General features: G+C 32.8%; 1 protein-coding gene across 1 annotated transcript; it reads left to right on the plus strand.

Annotated features, from left to right (window-relative positions):
- Positions 1–2,565: 2,565 nt before the first annotated feature.
- Positions 2,566–3,826, plus strand: LOC141904354 (protein NYNRIN-like). Its single transcript, XM_074792939.1, has 3 exons — positions 2,566–3,002; positions 3,097–3,455; positions 3,570–3,826. Exons 1-3 carry the CDS (start codon positions 2,566–2,568, stop codon positions 3,824–3,826), a joined length of 1,053 nt encoding a protein of 350 aa, XP_074649040.1.
- The last annotated feature ends 13,926 nt before the right edge of the window (positions 3,827–17,752 follow it).

Consider the following 17,752-nt stretch of genomic DNA (forward strand, 5'->3'; position numbering starts at 1 on the left):
TTTCTGTCACAAACTGAACAGGGTGTTCGAACTTGAGTGCGGCACATCAAACAGTTTTTTATCAGTTCCATCAGGTTCTACACCGTAGTCAAAACAGTAGTACAGTGCAAGACACACGTGCGGACAGCTGGCCAGACAACAACAAACCTACGAGCAATTATCTAAATCTATTTAGATAATTGCTCGTAGATCAAACTAGGATACTGAATGCCGTACTGTGTATTTATGTAAGAAAAGAATCATGACATTTTTGCAAACCAAATGAACTTTGTCCGAACCCCCCAAGCCCCCCCCCCCCCCACGCTACGGGCCTGATATTTGTATTGCTAGTTTGCCGTAACCCAATCCGTGTATTACTGAAAACCGGATTCTGTATACGTGTACTGAATGCTACGTGGTAGTGATAGTCAAGCAGAAATAAACATCAAATGTTCTGTTAAATATATATCGTGTTTTGTCCTGTTTACCGGACCTCGGAAAGTCAACATGGTGGCAGCGTAAGTCGAAACGTACTCACTGACTCATATGGTAAATTGGTAATTAATCGCTGGTCCTGTTAGTAACCGGTTTGATTTTAACAAAAACAAGTGTTTCGTTTTGCTGTTATCGTCATCGGAGAGAAGAGACGATGGCTGATTCTGCTGCTGTATTTCAGCCCCCTACATATCTTAATATAGCGGAGGGGAACATTGCGGAAAATTTCCGAAAGTGGAAACGAAGGTTGGAATTTTATTTGCAAGCGAGTGGTGCCGAAGAGAAGCCACCTGCGAGACAGACTGGCATCATTCTGCAGTGTGCCGGACCGCAGGTCATCGAGATATATGACCAGTTTGAATGGGAAAACGAAGGGGATGAGTTAAAACCAGATGTTGTCCTGAGCACATTAGAGAAATATTGCAACCCAAGACAGAATGAGGAGCTGATGACTCATCGTTTCAATCAATCAGTCAATTACATGGCAGGAACCATTCGATGTTTTTCTCACCGAGCTTCGAACTCGAGCGGATTAGTGTAATTTTAAGGAGAAAGATCGAATGATTCATGATAAGATCGTTTTCTCCGTTCCAGTAAAACTGGACCTAAGCTGGACCTAAAGAAAGCGGTCGACATATGCCGAGCATATGAACAATCGTTATCTCATGCGAGAGAAATCCGCGATGCGCATGTTCAATCCGGAAATGGGGTTAAAGTGAACAGAATCAGTACGAACCAGATGGTTTCCAAACCAAGAGCTGCACATGCTGCAAAAGGAAAGGGAAGACCGAAGAATCAAAACCAGCCAATTACAGACTGCGATTTCTGTGGTTACAAACATGCAGCTGGAAAAGAAAGATGTCTCGCGTATGGTAAAACCTGTCAGAACTGTAACGGTCGGGATCATTTTAAAGCAAAATGTAAGAAGTCGAAAATACATACAGTCGATATTTCGAGTGTAAACCCGCTCAAAAATGGAGACTACTGCTGGCTTAATGCCGTGCAGGCTGACACAGCGGTTTTACATGCACGGATGCAAGTGAATGATTGCGATATCAAATGTCAAGTCGATAGCGGTGCAAATGTGAACACTATTTGCCAACGTTTCGTACGAAAGGAACAAGTTCGTGAAACAACGAAGAATCTCATAATGTGGAACCACACTCAGATGAAGCCTCTTGGTGAAACTACGTTGACAGTGACTAATCTGCGTAACAACGAGAAACATCGAGTCCGATATACCGTCGTGCCGAAAAAGTTTATATGTCTACTTGGTCTCAAAACGATACAAGACATGAATTCAATAACTGTGAATAATGATTATTTCATTTCTGCAGTGAAAACAGAGCCCGAACCACTGGGTGATCTTGGCATAGCCAACCTGACTGTAGATCCTGATGTTCGCCCGTGACAGCTCTCTTGTAGGAAGATACCGTTAGCCCTACATGCCGATGTAAAGAATGAACTAGAGCGATTAGTTGACCACGGTGTGCTGGTTCCTGTTACCGAACCAATCTAATGGGTCAGCCAGATGGCAGTGGTCCGTAGACCGAACGGTAACCTCCGCATATGTATTGATCCGAAGCCGCTAAACGATGCGTTACAACGCGAACATTACAAGCTGACGACGGTAGATGATGTCCTACCCATGTTACGGAATGCGAAGGTATTCAGTAAGCTAGATGTGAAAGAAGCTTTTTGGCACGTTCGTCTCGATCAGGAATCAAGTCTGCTAACCACAATGATCACACCTTTAGGCCGGTTCCGATGGGCGCGTTTGCCATTCGGTTTGAAGGTCAGCAGTGAATGTTTTCAGCGGCGGCTCGATGAAGCGCTGTCCGGTATTGCGGGTGTTTTCTCGATCGCTGATGATTTGACTGTTGCTGGATGCGGCAATACGATGGCAGAAGCGACTACCGATAATCAAGGGAAACTAGAAAAAATATACAAGCGGTGTGAAGAGCGAAATATAGCCTAATTCTGAACAATGACAAAGCTGAGATCGGAAAGACAGCGATCAAAATACATGGTCATCTGTTCCCGAATGAGGCTGTCAAGGCAGACCAGTCAAAGATTGCAGCAATATGTAAGATGCCTGCACCCACAGATGTCACCGGTATCAAACGGTTGTGTGGTATGGTGCAGTACCTTGCTCGTTTTCTGCCGAACCTGGCAAGTGACCTTGAACCCATTCGTGCACTGACCAGAAATGATGCCCCATGGAATTGGTCGGTTGAGTGTGAAGCTGCGTTCGAAAAAGTCAAGCAAAGCCTGTCGACCACACCTGCATTGGCATACTTCGACCCAGCTAAACCGGTTGAACTGCAAGTGGACAGCAGCAAGGATGGGCTCGGAGCCGTCTTACTACAAGACAAACATCCCGTTGAATATGCCTCTCGTAGCCTAACCTCTGCCGAACGTAATTGGGCTCAAATCGAGAAGGAAATGCTGTCGATCGTATTTGCGTTGGAACGATTCGACCAGTGTACGTATGGCCGTAGCGTCACTGTCGAGAATGACCACAAGCCGTTAGCGTCGATCTTGAAAAAACCGTTAAATCTCGCACTAAAACGTCTTCAAGCATTGATGATGCGTGTTCATCGTTACGATATCGAATTTCAGTTCCTGGAGGGATCCAAGCTCGTGGACGCTAAGTCGGGCGTGTGCGGACGGCGATGATAATCGCCCGAGAATTCTTGAAGTCCGAGAGTTTGGAGGAATTCCTGATGCGCTCGTTGAAGAAATAATGACTGCTATGGACACTGATGAGTCCATGGAAGTGCTGAAATCACTGATCCTGGACGGATGGCCAAACCGCAAGGACCTCGTGCCAGATTGCGCGAAACCGTATTATGATATGCGTGATGTAATGAGTATCGATAGTTCCAGTGTCATCGTAAAAGGCGGAGCCGTGTTTATTCCGGTTGCACTCCGTTCCGATATGAAGCGTCGCCTTCATTCCGCACATCTCGGATACCAAAGTATGTTGCATCGTGCACGAAACACGGTATTTTGGCCCGGAATAGCGCACGACATAAAGCAGCTCAGCGACAGTTGTGAGTTGTGCCAAGAGATGCGTCCGCGTAATCATTAAGAATCTCTGAAACAACATGCGGATGTTCAACCGTGGGACAAAGTAGGCGTAGACCTATTTGAGGTGAAAGGGAGAAACTTTTTAGTCTCGATCGACTACCACTCAAACTTCATTGAGGTAGGTCGCATGTCGTCAACGACAAGTTCAGCGGTCATTGAGAAATTAAAGAAGCATTTTGCCAGATTCCGCACTCCGAAATGTATTGTGTCCGATCCAGGTCCGCAATTTATTGCGTCGGAATTTGCGAAATTTGCGTGATAGTGGGGATTCATTCACGTTATGTCCTCACCCGGCCATCACTCAGCCAACGGAAAAGCCGAGGCTGCTGTGAAAGTGATGAAACACGTGATGCTGAAAGCGCTCAGATATGGTACTGACCAATCTCTCGCTCTCTTGGAGCAGCGTAACACTCTAAGGCAGGACACCGATCTTAGTCCTGCGCAGATGTTATTCGGTCGTGGTAATCGTTCGTTGCTTCCATCTTTGTGGCGAAACGCCAATGGAACCTGGTATTCGCGTGCAGCAGAGAAGCGAGTCAAACGTAAAGCAACCGTAAAACGTCACCATGACAAAAGCGCGTGCGACCTCCACCCTCTCGGAGTGGGTCAAATCGTGTATTTCGAGCACAAGGAGGGAAAAAGATGGGTTTTAGGTGAAATCACTGATTCGAATGGTGATCGTACCTACACTGTGCGTCATGTGGCGTGTATCGCAGAAACCGTGATATCCGCCCAACCTGTGTCAAACCGCGTCCGCTAGTCGGTGATCCTAGCGAAACCGTATTATTTGAACGTTCGATAGTTCCGAAACATGCGGAATTGAGAGCAAGTGACACTAGCCGTGGTGCTCACTCCTCCGTATCTGAGTCTGAAACTCAGAATCACGAAACGACTGTATCACCCGCTGATCGCGAAAATGACAGCCCTGTGGCTGGTGAGAGTCCTGACGATACTCTGGAAACCGTATCTGCCGGCCGCAGCGTATCCGTGCCGCAAACAACCCAAGCACTTGAAGGACTATGTAATCGACACATAATTTGAGTTAAGATTGCTGATAATTTTAATTAGTATGCATCAAGTCGATACGTAGCCATACAGTTGCTGTTAGCAATCACCTATGCATGTTTAATTTAGTAATATTGGTATTTTGTTTTAGATATTGTGTTATGATAAGAAGACACTCATAACTTTGATTAATTTGCATTTAGGATTAGAGATTTGTAGTTTGATAGTTTGCATGGGTCATAATATCTTAGGAAAGGGGGATGTTGAAGTTAGATCATATTTGTATTGCTAAATTGCCTTAACCCAATCCGTATATTACTGAAAACCGGATTCTGTATACGTGTACTGTATGCTACGTGGTAATGATAGTCAAGCAGAAATAAACATCATATGTTCTGTTAAATATATCGTGTTTTGTCCTGTTTGCCGGACCTAGGAAAGTAAACAATTCTACTATTCTACTCCCCAATCCTACTATCCTTTCATTTCTTTTAGAGCAGTTAACTATTCTACTATTCTACTATTTTACTCCCCAATTCTACTATCCTTATATTTTTTCTAGAATAGTTAACTATTCAACTATTCTACTTCCATATTCTACTATCATTTCATTTCTTTTAGAATAGTAAACTATTCTACTATTTTACTCCCCAATTCTACTATCCTTATATTTATTTTAGAATAGTAAAAAATTCTACTATTATACTCCCCTATTCTACTATCCTTATATTTCTTTTAGAATAATTTACTATTCTACTATTCTACTTCCCTATTCTACTATCCTTTCATTTCTTTTAGAATAGTTAACTCTTCTACTATTCTACTATCCTTACATTTCTTTTAGAATAGTTTAGAGTTAGGTTAGGGTAGGGTTGGGATTTAGGGGGTAGGGTTTAGAGGGTTAGGGTTTAGATAATGTAAACTAGAGGGTTTAGAGGTTAGGGTTTAGTGGATTAGGGTTTAGAGGGTTAGGGCTTAGAGGTTTAGGTTTTAGAGGGTTAGGGTTTAGAGGGTTAGGGTTCAGATAATGTTAACTAGACGGAATTACCCAGTTATTCTGGGAATTTGTGTAGCTTCAACGTAGTCTTGATATTTGGTTTACATGTAGCCTACATGTCGAACTTTCACCGGCATCCATCAATGCGCACGTTCGGCGACACAGCAAAATCGATTGACAGTTTCAATAGAAATGAATAGAATGCTTTTTTCTACTTCTGTAATTTTTTTTTCAGTGGGTAGTTAAAAATTTGTGAGGCAACATTTAAAAAGTTTAAAACGTTCTCTATCGTTTGATATAAAATTGGAATGGCTAAGCATGGATTTTTAAACTTCCAAATTTACATGAATAAATACCGGTTTGCCTAATATTTTAAATAAACCCGTAGCTGGTTGGAGCGCGACACCGCTTTAATATCTCGGAAAAGACGGTCGTACAAGTTCTTCCACAATTGTGAGGCCTGAAATGAAACGACCGCGTGTCGACGTTTCCGAGGATATAATTTTTTTTCTGACCAGATTAATAATTTTACTTCCATTACTCGATCAAATTATTTGAAAATGAACTTTTCCGGATTTGGCATTCAACAAAAACCGTGCCGTTTTTTCATCATTTTAACAGTAAAACCACCTAAACAGTCTACTGTGTTTCGAAAACGAACGCAGCAGTCCATGCGCCATCTATCTACTCTGTCTAGAACCAAACTATTAACGCTTTAGGGATGAAATATATTACCCGGGCGTGAATCCAGAAATCTTAACCTGGGGAAATCGGATACTGCCGGGTTATACACAACCGACATCCATCTGAAATACAGTGCAACCTGGTACAGATTACTTCCATCCTTTCCTTCTTTGTTTAAGATATTCGCTATTAGCGAAAACATCTGAGAATTATATATCTTTTCAATTTGGATGTCTAAGATTTATAGATTCATATAGATTTTTAAGTTGTTCATTAGATAATTTATCAAAATCATAAGTTAATGACGAATTAAAAATATTAAAACAACGTTATCCAAATAATGATGATTTTCAATTAATGAGATATAAAGGCGCGATTCTATATTCATGGATTATATATCAATCTAATGATAAAATGAATATAGATAATCATGGAAATTATTTCCATATAGATCACGTTTTACCAATATCGAAATTTAACATGAATTTATTTTCTATTTTCAATTTCTTAGAACCTCCCTAATCATAATCAATATTTTTACGTGTAACTATATTTTCCTTATCCTCTTTCTTAGTGTTTGACCCTTATATTCTATTTACAATGTTTGATCCTAATATTTGATTCGCATCAGTTAAATCTATTTCAGCTTTACTGAGTTCAGGTTCCTTAAATAAAAAATCATGTAATAAATCTCTATATAAATCTATACCATCTGATTTTTAATTTGAAACAAACTTTGTTACACAAGGTATTATATAATATAGACCATCATTATTTTCATGTCTATCATTGTATGGTATATGTTTCTATACTTTACTTTCATTCATTTATTTTTACATTTTTTTATTAAAATAAAAATTTTAATACATTTTATCAATACATAACACTACCTAATTGAGAATTTATAATATTCAATTGCGCGTCAGGTATAATATAAATATGCATTTTATAATTTAGACCTCTTTTTTTATGAATAATTGTATTCCATCTTTTGTATTTTGTAATTTTTTCCCAGAACCATGCAATAAGTTATCCTCTGTCGTTCTAGAATCTAACCATAATGCATATTTATTGCCGGTATAATAATCAATTTGATTAATATTACAATCTTCAGATGATTTTATTTTTTCATTCATAAAATGTTTTTTAATTTCTACCCACTGATCTATCATTCTCATTCCTTGACAAAATATTCTATTTGCTATACTTCAATTGTTATATCTACTTTTGATATTTCAGGATTATAATAATTATGAACTTTTATTGCACCATTAGAATATGTTGCAATGGTAAAAAGTATTAATATACCTTCAATAGATCTTCTTGGGAAGTTAATATTCTCATTAATTATTTCATCATTTGCATTAATCGTTACAGTTTTAAATTTATCAATATAAACATATAATAATGAAAATCCTTGATCGTATTTAGTTTGAATTGTGTTAGTAATATTTCCATTAGTTACTGTGTCATATTCTAAACATATATTCGATAATTTATAACCCATATCTTTAACAACATTAGATAATAAAATTTCATTAACAGGAGCAAATGTTATTTCGAATTTGATATCTTCTTGTATAGCATATTTATATAAAGGCGCATTATTATTTATCAATTCAAAGTCTAATGGAATTTTATATTTGCTTCCATAAATCTTTTTTATTAAATTATCTACGTCATTAGTTTCTACTGCATTATTAGCTTCAGATCTTAATTTATTTTGGTTGTCTGATTGGATGCCTTGAAATATCGTATTATTTCTATTCTATTTTGTTAACCATAAATGCGTAAATTAATTAAAATCATCTAATGAAAAAACTGTTTCTGGTCCAATCTTTATAATTAATTTTTGAATTAAACATCTTCCAATATTATCTACGACATAATTATAATTATTACCAGTTACTTTTATATCAGCTGATAAATAAATACTATTTGGAACATAAAAAGTATTTTGTGTTAATCGAGGAATTCAAACATATAACGTTTCATCAGGATTAATATTAGAAGGATTATGAGTAATTATATGATGAGATCTCTCTGCTTTAATTGAAATAGATATTCCAGAATTCTTATAACTTATATAGAATTCTCATTTATTTAAGAAAAAAATTAATTATTTATTTTTTATTTTATTAACTAATCCAAAAATAATTGCACTTAAAACTGTAATTAAAAATAAACTAATATGTTCAGCAGCAAAACGAATAATATTTCCAGCAGATTTTAAAACAAAACCAACAATTGATACAATAATTCCGGGTAATGCTGCAGCAGATTTTTTAGATAATTCCCATAAATATTTTGATATCTTTTTTAAACCAGCTTTAACTTTATCTTATATAGAATTATTATCATTTGGTGGTTTATCAGGTGGTTTAGGACTTGGTGTAGATTTTTATGAATTTGATATAGCTAAACCAATTGTTGTTAATACCATAGTTACAGCTTCTGGAATTAAAAGAATTGTTATACCCCGCTAATTTAAATGATAATTTTATTCTATCTTTCAATGATATTTCAGAATTTGGTTTTATCAACAAATCTTTAAAAATAGCTTTTAATCTATTAATATTATAATCATATGATTTTAATAATTTTTTTTTCTTCTTTCAGTAATTCTGAATTATATTTTAAATCATCAATTTCTTTCTCTAAACTTACATTTTTAAATTCAATTTATTCAATAACGTTACTATCTCTATCTAACTTTAATTGTTTTAATTCTTTATTTGATTTAAATAATTCTTTTTCTAAAGCGTTTATTATATGATCTCTAATTATTTTATCGTGCGCAATTTTATCAGCTGATTTTTGCACACCTTTAATTTCTCTACGTGCTTGTTCAGGAAATGTTTCTAAATCTCCATCAGTTAAATCAAGAAATCCTTTTTTTAATAAAGATTGCATTTGATTTGTTCCGGTTTCAGTACCTGATGTATCTAAAATACTACTCATATCTTCTTCAAATGAATTAATTGTAACTATTAAGTTATCCAAATATTTTACTAATTGTAATTGACTTGAATCATTATTAATTGGTTGAGTGTCTATTCTCGATGTTTCTGGTTTTGAAGATCTTAATTTATCTTATCTATTTGCAAACTCTTCATCAGTTTCTAGATCAACATCAAAAGGATTTAAATTTGGATTTTTAAATGGTGAATATTTGTTAATATCAATAACAACATTTGGTTTCTCTTCATTTATTCTATCGAGTGCATTCCATATTATTCTGAGAATTTCTGAGCCACCTTTTCAATGTTCAATAGTAGATCTTGCTAACATTCCAGGTTCAAACATATTTTCTTCTCGTATTTTAGATAATTATATTGATACAATTTTGTTATTTAATTCAACATTATAATACCATGCATCATTTTTAAATTCTAAATTATACATGAAATGTGGGTCATCTTTTAAAATTTGTTCTACAATATATTCCGAATCAACTTTATCTGTTACATCTCTTGGTAATAATTCGTTTACAACTGTATCTATTACTCTACTTTTCATAAAATATAATCCTTTTGATATTTTAGGAAATTCTGTTGATTTTACTAATCTATTCATTAAATCTTTTCTTTCTGTTCTAGTTTTAATTACGCCCCTTTAAGGAGCTGTTGAATATTCTATTATTTTACCATATAATTCATCATCATCATCAACTAAATAAGAATTATATGCTGTTTCATTATCATTATCAATATTAGTTTCAGGTTGTGGTTCATCAGTTATACCGGGTTCATCGAAAGTATCCATTGGAATATTTTCTCCACCCTCTACTTCAATTTATATAATATAAAAATTAAAATTTAAAATATAATATTCCTCCTTTTATAATACCTGTACAAGTTATAGCTAATTTAGTATTTTCATGTGATTTATCATCATTATTACTTTTAATTATTTCACGCTGAATATTATCAGTTTTTATATTTTCTGATGTATTGTAATCTTTTATTTTGAAATCATTATTTAATTTAATATTTGTAGTTTTAGTTTCTGTTGATTGAATTTTTTTTTTTAAATTTTTTCACCTTCCATTAGTTTTGAAGCAGTAATAATCTTTTTATTTATATCATTGAATCCAAACTTATTATTCATTGTTGCAGTTTTAATCAAATTATCATAACCAATTATATTTCCCATTTTTAATATTGAATCATCAGAAATAATTAATGAATTAGGACCTCTACAATAATTTAATCTTACATGGGATTTATCTAAATAATTTTGATATCTTACAATGTTTTCTGGAATCAATTATTATTCTATTTTTATCATTGTGAATAGAATCTTCAAATAATACTTTGAATTGTTTTTGTGTATCAAATGATATATTTAAATTTCCAGTTATTGGGGATCTTGTTTCGAACTTGTGATCCTAATATACAAATTAAATAAATTCTGATAGATTGATCTTTGATTCATTGTATTCCAGGCTTGGAAAAACCTTCATATTTTCTAAAATAAAATTAATCCAACCATTATTATTATCAATTTTATAATTATGATAAGCTCCAACTCTATGCATATAATCAATTCTTTATATTTCTAAACTGTTCACCAACACCATGCAATTTACCATGCGCTCTTAATTCGGAATTATTCATATTTATATTAAATTCATTACATATCTTATAAAACTTGGATAGATTAATATCATTATCCAATTCTTTAAAATATTTCGATCCAGGTAAAGGACATTCTAATTCATTTAATATAATTTTAATATGAAAATACGTGCGAAATCTCAATATTCTATGAATTAATTTTAAATCAGAAATATTCAAATTTTTATCTAAGTTATTAAGATGATTGTTCCAACTTATGCCACATCCTGTTGTTGCACAATAAACAGCAAGATTTAATTGATTCTGCCAATATTTCATATTAGATTTTATATATATTATTTTCATCCCGAGTAAAAGTAACTTCATATGTATTGAATATATTTTCCATTCTAAACATAAAAAACTTTGTTTCAGTAACATAAATTTCTGAATTAATTAATGAATTTAAAACTCAATTTTTATATGAAACATTTTTATTAAAATCGATTTCAGGAATATTATATATTAAATTGCTTTATTATATTGGAAAGCTTTTGGAAAACCCATTTATATAATAGGAAAATTAATAATTGATTAATTCTTTTAATAATTTATCTTGTTCTTCAATTGTTATATTACCATTTAAACTTATTATATAATCTAATGTATTTTTCAATTTATTTATTTCTTAAATATTTGATTTAATTTTTTCTTTATTACTTTTTATATTCAATTTTGAACTTATACCAGTTAAAACACTTGAACTTAAACCTAAAACGCCAATTGATATAGCTAAAGGTGTTAATGGTGAGAATATTGCTAAAAATGTTATTACAGAACTAATTGTTACTGAACCACTAATAATAAAATAATATATCGTATTGTAAATCATCTGACAATTAAGTCAGAGTACTCTTTAACTGGATGCATGTGAATTAACTTAAGGCTAATGGCGATAAAACTGATTTTGCTGTACTGCCGTCCCCTCAAGCTCGCAAGAAATTACCGAGTGATATTGTTTAGCAAATTGATGATGATGAGATTCTACCTAGTAAAGTAATTAATAATCTAGGGGTATTGTTTGACCAGGACATGTCAATGTCAGATCATATCAATAATGTGTGCCGCAAAGCAAATTATCATCTTTATTGCATTAGCAAAATTCGTCACCTTCTGGATGACCAAACGTGTAAAAATGCTGTTAACTCTTTAGTGGTTTCCAGGCTAGACTATGCAAACTCTCTGTTGGCTGGTACATCTGTGTCTAATATTAAAAAACTGCAACTTGCAATGAAAATTAATAATTGATTAATTCTTTTAATAATTTATCTTGTTCTTCAATTGCTATATTACCATCTAAACTTATTATATAATCTAATGTATTTTTCAATTTATTTATTTCTTAAATATTTGATTTAATTTTTTCTTTATTACTTTTTATATTCAATTTTGAACTTATACCAGTTAAAACACTTGAACTTAAACCTAAAACGCCAATTGATATAGCTAATGGTGAGAATATTGCTAAAAATGTTATTACAGAACTAATTGTTACTGAACCACTAATAATAAAATAATATATCGTATTGTAAATCATCTGACAATTAACAATCTTTATGAACCTTATCAGTCCGCATATAGGGCTGCCCACAGTACCGAGACAGCTCTTCTTAAGGTGTGCAATGATATATCTTGTGCAATTGATAAATGCAATGTTGTATTTATAGTTATGCTAGACTTGTCAGCTGCTTTTGACACTATAGATCATTCTGTGTTATTAAATCGCCTTCAGAAAGATTTCGGTTTTAATGGTAATATTTTGAAACTCATATCATCCTTTCTTACTGGCAGAACTCAAACTGTGGTAGTAAATGGCTCTAAATCGTCTAGCAAACCATTACTCTGTGGTGTACCCCAAGGTTCAGTCCTGGGGCCAATACTTTTTACATTGTATACGCAGCCTATTGGTAAAATTATAAGGTCTTTTAATAATCCCTACCATTATATGCTGATGACGACCAGTTGTACAAGGTTATTAATCCCAATAACATCGAGCAAGTGTATGAAACGCTGTCTGTACTCAGTAATTCAGTCAGAGTACTCTTTAACTGGATGCATGTGAATAAACTTAAGGCTAATGGCGATAAAACTGACTTTGCTGTACTGCCGTCCCCTCAAGCTCGCAAGAAATTACCGAGTGATATTGTTTAGCAAATTGATTTAATTGATTTAACTAGGTATGTTCCAAGTCGACCTCTTAGATCTAGCAATGACCCAACAATTTTAGTTGAACTTAATAACAGTCGTGTTGCTGGACGTAAAGCTTTTACTTTCATGGCACCAACTTTATGGAATGTCTTACCACAGGAAATTCGTGAAAGTCCAACTGTCTCATGTTTTAAATCACGTTTAAAAACTTTTTATTTTAGAAATCTGTACAATTAGTGTTTTAATCTGCTTCTGTCTTATCTGTTTTAATAATGTGAAGTGCAATGATTTTGTTTTATAGAAATGCGCTTTATAAGTAAATAAATTATTAGTATTTATTATTATCATATATAATTTTAGATTTTAAATATTTTTTCTTTTTAACTTTTAAATCATTTTCAAATTCTAATATTTGTTTTTCTAAATATAGTTTTAATTTAGTTTTATTTATATCATGAGGAATAATATCAATATTATCAACTTCATCATCCATTTATTTAGCAAAAAATAATATACAATTAATTTGTAAATTTATATGCTACAAATATAACAATGGCAGTTCCAACTAAAATCCAAATTATTTCATATTTCTTTTGTTCATTACTTCGTGTATAATGATCCGATATTGTAGGTTTATATAGATGTAATGTTTCTTTATTTGTTACTGCGTTATATAAACTCATTCAATCATCGACTGATTGAAAATCTCTATGTGAAATTTTCCGATTAAATAATTCTTTGTTAATATAATCCATATAATTTTGTCTTTTTACTCTATATTCTCCTGCTGCTTTATTATATTTTTCTAACGCTAAATAATGTCTTTTTTGTTCTGATAATGAATCATTTTTATCAATATGCTTAAATGAATAACCACCACCTGTATATGCGAAAGCGTTAAAAATTGCAGATCCTGTAATAGTTATAATTGTTGATGCCGTTTATTTAGTAAAAAATTTATTTATACAGGAGGAACATATTTTTGTTTTTCTAAATAATCAATAGTTAAATTAGATAAAGTAACTGCTAATGTTAATTTTGAAATATCATTTATATCAAATCTATCAACATTAATATTTTGAATACTTTCTTTAATAACATTGTATAACCAACAGTTCCAACTGATAGTAATGCTCCATTATATAAACCAGTTATTATCCACTTATTATCACTCATTTATTTATCAAAAAATTACTATCTTCAAAATGTTTGGTTATCTTAGTTATAATTATTTCAACATTGATGATATTAAAAGTTCCATTTTTATATATTTCAGTTATTATTATTCTAATATCATCGATAATGAAATCTTCATCTAATTCATAAAATCTTACAGAATTTCTTATTAAATCAGTAATTTTTTCTACATTATAAGTTTCTTTATTTATTGTTGTTTCATAATCAAATGTTGTTTCATTAGAAAATGCAATAGTTTTAATATGTGTTATTACATCATTAATATCAAATTTCATGTCTTTCTCACGTTTAAAATCAAATCCAAAACATATACTCGGTCATACTGTTATATTCATATTTATATAACAAAAAATTACTCTTTACATCTTATAACTAATTCATAAATTACGGGGAAATTATTTAAATCAATTAAGTACACATTATGATTTCTTATTTCTAATTTAAAATTATTAAATTGTGGAAGACAAGGTTTAAAAACACATTCAGCTAAATTATAATTTATTTGTGTTCCAAATTATTTAACATTTTTAATGGTAAAATATTCAATAAACTAGAATTACAAATTGTATCTTTAGTTGCTTCGAAAGTTTTTGTTGGGTCAATTAAATTTCAATAAATATAAAAGTGTGTAAAAGGTATTATATTTGAGCTACCTTCTGCGTTTCCAGTAACAATATGCGGTTTAATTACTAACATTTTAGCTATTGGTTTTTTAACTAAAAATGCTTGTTCGTTTTCATCATCTAACTTTATTTTAATTTTATTTTTGCTAACACTTTTTATAAATCTAATTGAAAATTTATCATCACTTCTAATTTTTAATCGTGCGCTTCTATTAATTTCTTGCGCTTATTTTTATAAATTATATAATCCTGGTTTTAAAAATAGATGAAACCATTTATTTATATTTCTAATATGAATTTAAGAAGTATTATGTTCTAGACTTATATTAGAAGTAGATATATTATAAAACGAATTACATAAACTAATATTAACTAATTTTAAATCTACACAATTTTTAAATTCTCTATCTAATTTTACTAGTAAATTATGTGTTTTATAATTTGTAAGTTTTCTAGAATCAACATATATTCTATATTCTTTTAATTTATCTTGCATTTATTTCACATATTTTTTTTATTCGAAATCTATATCATGACATCCTTTTTCATTCTCACACTATATGAAATAGAAATCACCAGAATATAATTCTTCTAGATCTTCACTTGATAATCTATGAAATCTATCTGGTAAATATGTTCTGAACTTATATTTATTACCTTTTAATCCTTCATATTCTAAGTGAATTACTAATTTATTACCATATCTATTAGTAATTGTTTCAATATTTGTAATTAAATATTTCTTATGTAATGTTAATTCTGTTAACTTTTTGAATTTATAATCTACAAATTTGACATTTGTAGTATCTTTAATTCTATATCACTGTGTATTTGTTTACTCTCCATTTTTGGCGAACCGTAGGTTTGCCTATGCAAACAGTCTGGTGAAGCAGTTTTCATTGAAAATGAATAGAGTACCGGTGTGTCAACAAGGCACAAACATTGGCTGTTGAACCAATAGTGTTGATTTTTGGTGTCATGGTTTGGCTTAGTGAGTTCTTGAGCCCACAGAAATTTCATAGTGATCGAGTTATTTTTAAGGGACTTATTCTTGAAAAACACGTAAAAACCCTGCTTTTTAGCACTAAGTAGTGGCACGTTTTTACATACGACAATTTGCATACTTGGAATTGAAATATATAAAAGTTCAATCCTTCCCGGAAGTGTTGCCATTTTTTGTGCGACTCATCTCGATTTACTTTTCGACCTACAGGCCCTCACTTTATAAACCCCCTAAATTTTCAAGCTTCTTTATGTTTGAGTTGACCTTGTTTCCTGAGCTACAATGAATGTGATTGGCTGTCTGTGGGATATACGGGAAATTCCAGGAATTTCAGCGCTTCTGATGTAATTGCGAAAGCCCATTGGGAAAGCCCCATGTGGAACTCGCTGAAGCAAAATGGCGAGAATTTCATTCGACTAGGTATCGTATGTTGGCTTATAATTTGTCCGGTGTTACGAAAATAGCCGAGTAGGCTATTCAATTCAGTATCCAAACTTGCAAATATGATGATACCAATGGAGTTTTGGCTTAGATTTGTCTTGTCAATGCCTTAAAGACCTGCTAACGCGCACGGTTTAACCGCGGCCGTCGGTCGGCTTTTTTTGTGAACCGTGTTACTGCTCTACTCTATTCAATTTTAGTACGTTCTTAGGTAGAATTGTGAGCGGTGATGAATTAATAGACTAAACAGCCAGTAGACAATAGCGGGCAGTGGAATGCTCTCAGCTTTTCATCTAATCAACAGTCAGTTTCTCAACACCGATTTATAGGTGGGAGCTAGTCAACACACATACACCTTTTACATGTACATGTACATCGCTAATGTACTTCGGAAATCCGTGCGAAGCGATCAATAGTCATGTACAGCATAGTCACACACGTGCTGTTAAAAAAAGAAACAGGAGACTGGGAAACTTGCGCCGCTCGCATATTTTTATTCAAGGATAATAAAATATGCAAATTGATTTACATGTAGTATAATAATCACTTATTTGTATTAATCGTGTAATAAGGGGCTAAGAATTAATGAAGTTCTCAGAGTTAGAATAAATGATTGTTGTTTGTTCGGGGACAGCATATCGTCATTTGATGGTTTTAATTCGGTAATTCTACATTCGATTGCAATCCAAATTAATTCATAGTTAGTATAGTATTTTTGACAATATACACTCATTCATTTAATGGTGAGCCACAGGGCCATTGAACCTTTATTTATACATATTTCTTATTAAAATTGATTTCATTTATATAATATTCATTTATATAATGTTCATATATATGAATATTATTAGAGTGATAGGGAAAGTTTAGTTTCATATCAAAGGTTGAAGGGTTGAGTGAATAAAAAATAAAAATAAATTCGAGCGTGCGAGAATTTATTTCTATTTTTTATGAGCTCGACCCTTCGACCTTTGGTATGAAACAACACTTTCCCTATTACTGAGTCCGTATTGTGGCTGGGTGGACCCTCGCGTTTCCCCTCTGGTGTTGACTTACGATCCGCTTTTTTGGCTCCCTCCCACCCTCCCTATATCTATTTTTCTTGCCTCCGTGTACATTCGTCCGCGAAAAGTCATTTCCTCCCAATACTCTATAGTAGACGAGTATACATAGGGGGAGTTGATGTCACTGGGGAAACGGATATATCGTAGAAATTGCGCATCGAAGTAGCATCCCTAAACGGTGCTCTTAATTCGATAAGAGATTTCAAATAAGCTTCGATCACTAGGCGCGGTTGACCGAATCTCTGGATGAGCAATTCTTTCGCGATTTTGTAATTTTCGGACGTTAACGGTAAACCTTCAATACATAATTTCGCTTCATCAACAGGATGACACTTTAAATGCCTTAGCTTTTCGATATCTGATAAGAAAAGGATACCGAGAATCAACGGTCGTAGTAAATAAAT

The sequence above is a fragment of the Tubulanus polymorphus genome, chromosome 4 (assembly GCF_964204645.1).
Source record: "Tubulanus polymorphus chromosome 4, tnTubPoly1.2, whole genome shotgun sequence".
NCBI lineage: Eukaryota > Metazoa > Nemertea > Palaeonemertea > Tubulaniformes > Tubulanidae > Tubulanus > Tubulanus polymorphus.

What these genes read in the sequence shown, in the direction of transcription:
- LOC141904354 (XM_074792939.1), top strand. Translation starts at nt 2,566, where the DNA reads ATGCCTGCACCCACAGATGTCACCGGTATCAAACGGTTGTGTGGTATG. An exon ending in GTCGAGAATGACCACAAGCC is followed by an intron (nt 3,003 to 3,096) that starts GTTAGCGTCGAT and finishes ATCGAATTTCAG; the next exon opens with TTCCTGGAGGGATCCAAGCT. An exon ending in CGCACATCTCGGATACCAAA is followed by an intron (nt 3,456 to 3,569) that starts GTATGTTGCATC and finishes GTAATCATTAAG; the next exon opens with AATCTCTGAAACAACATGCG.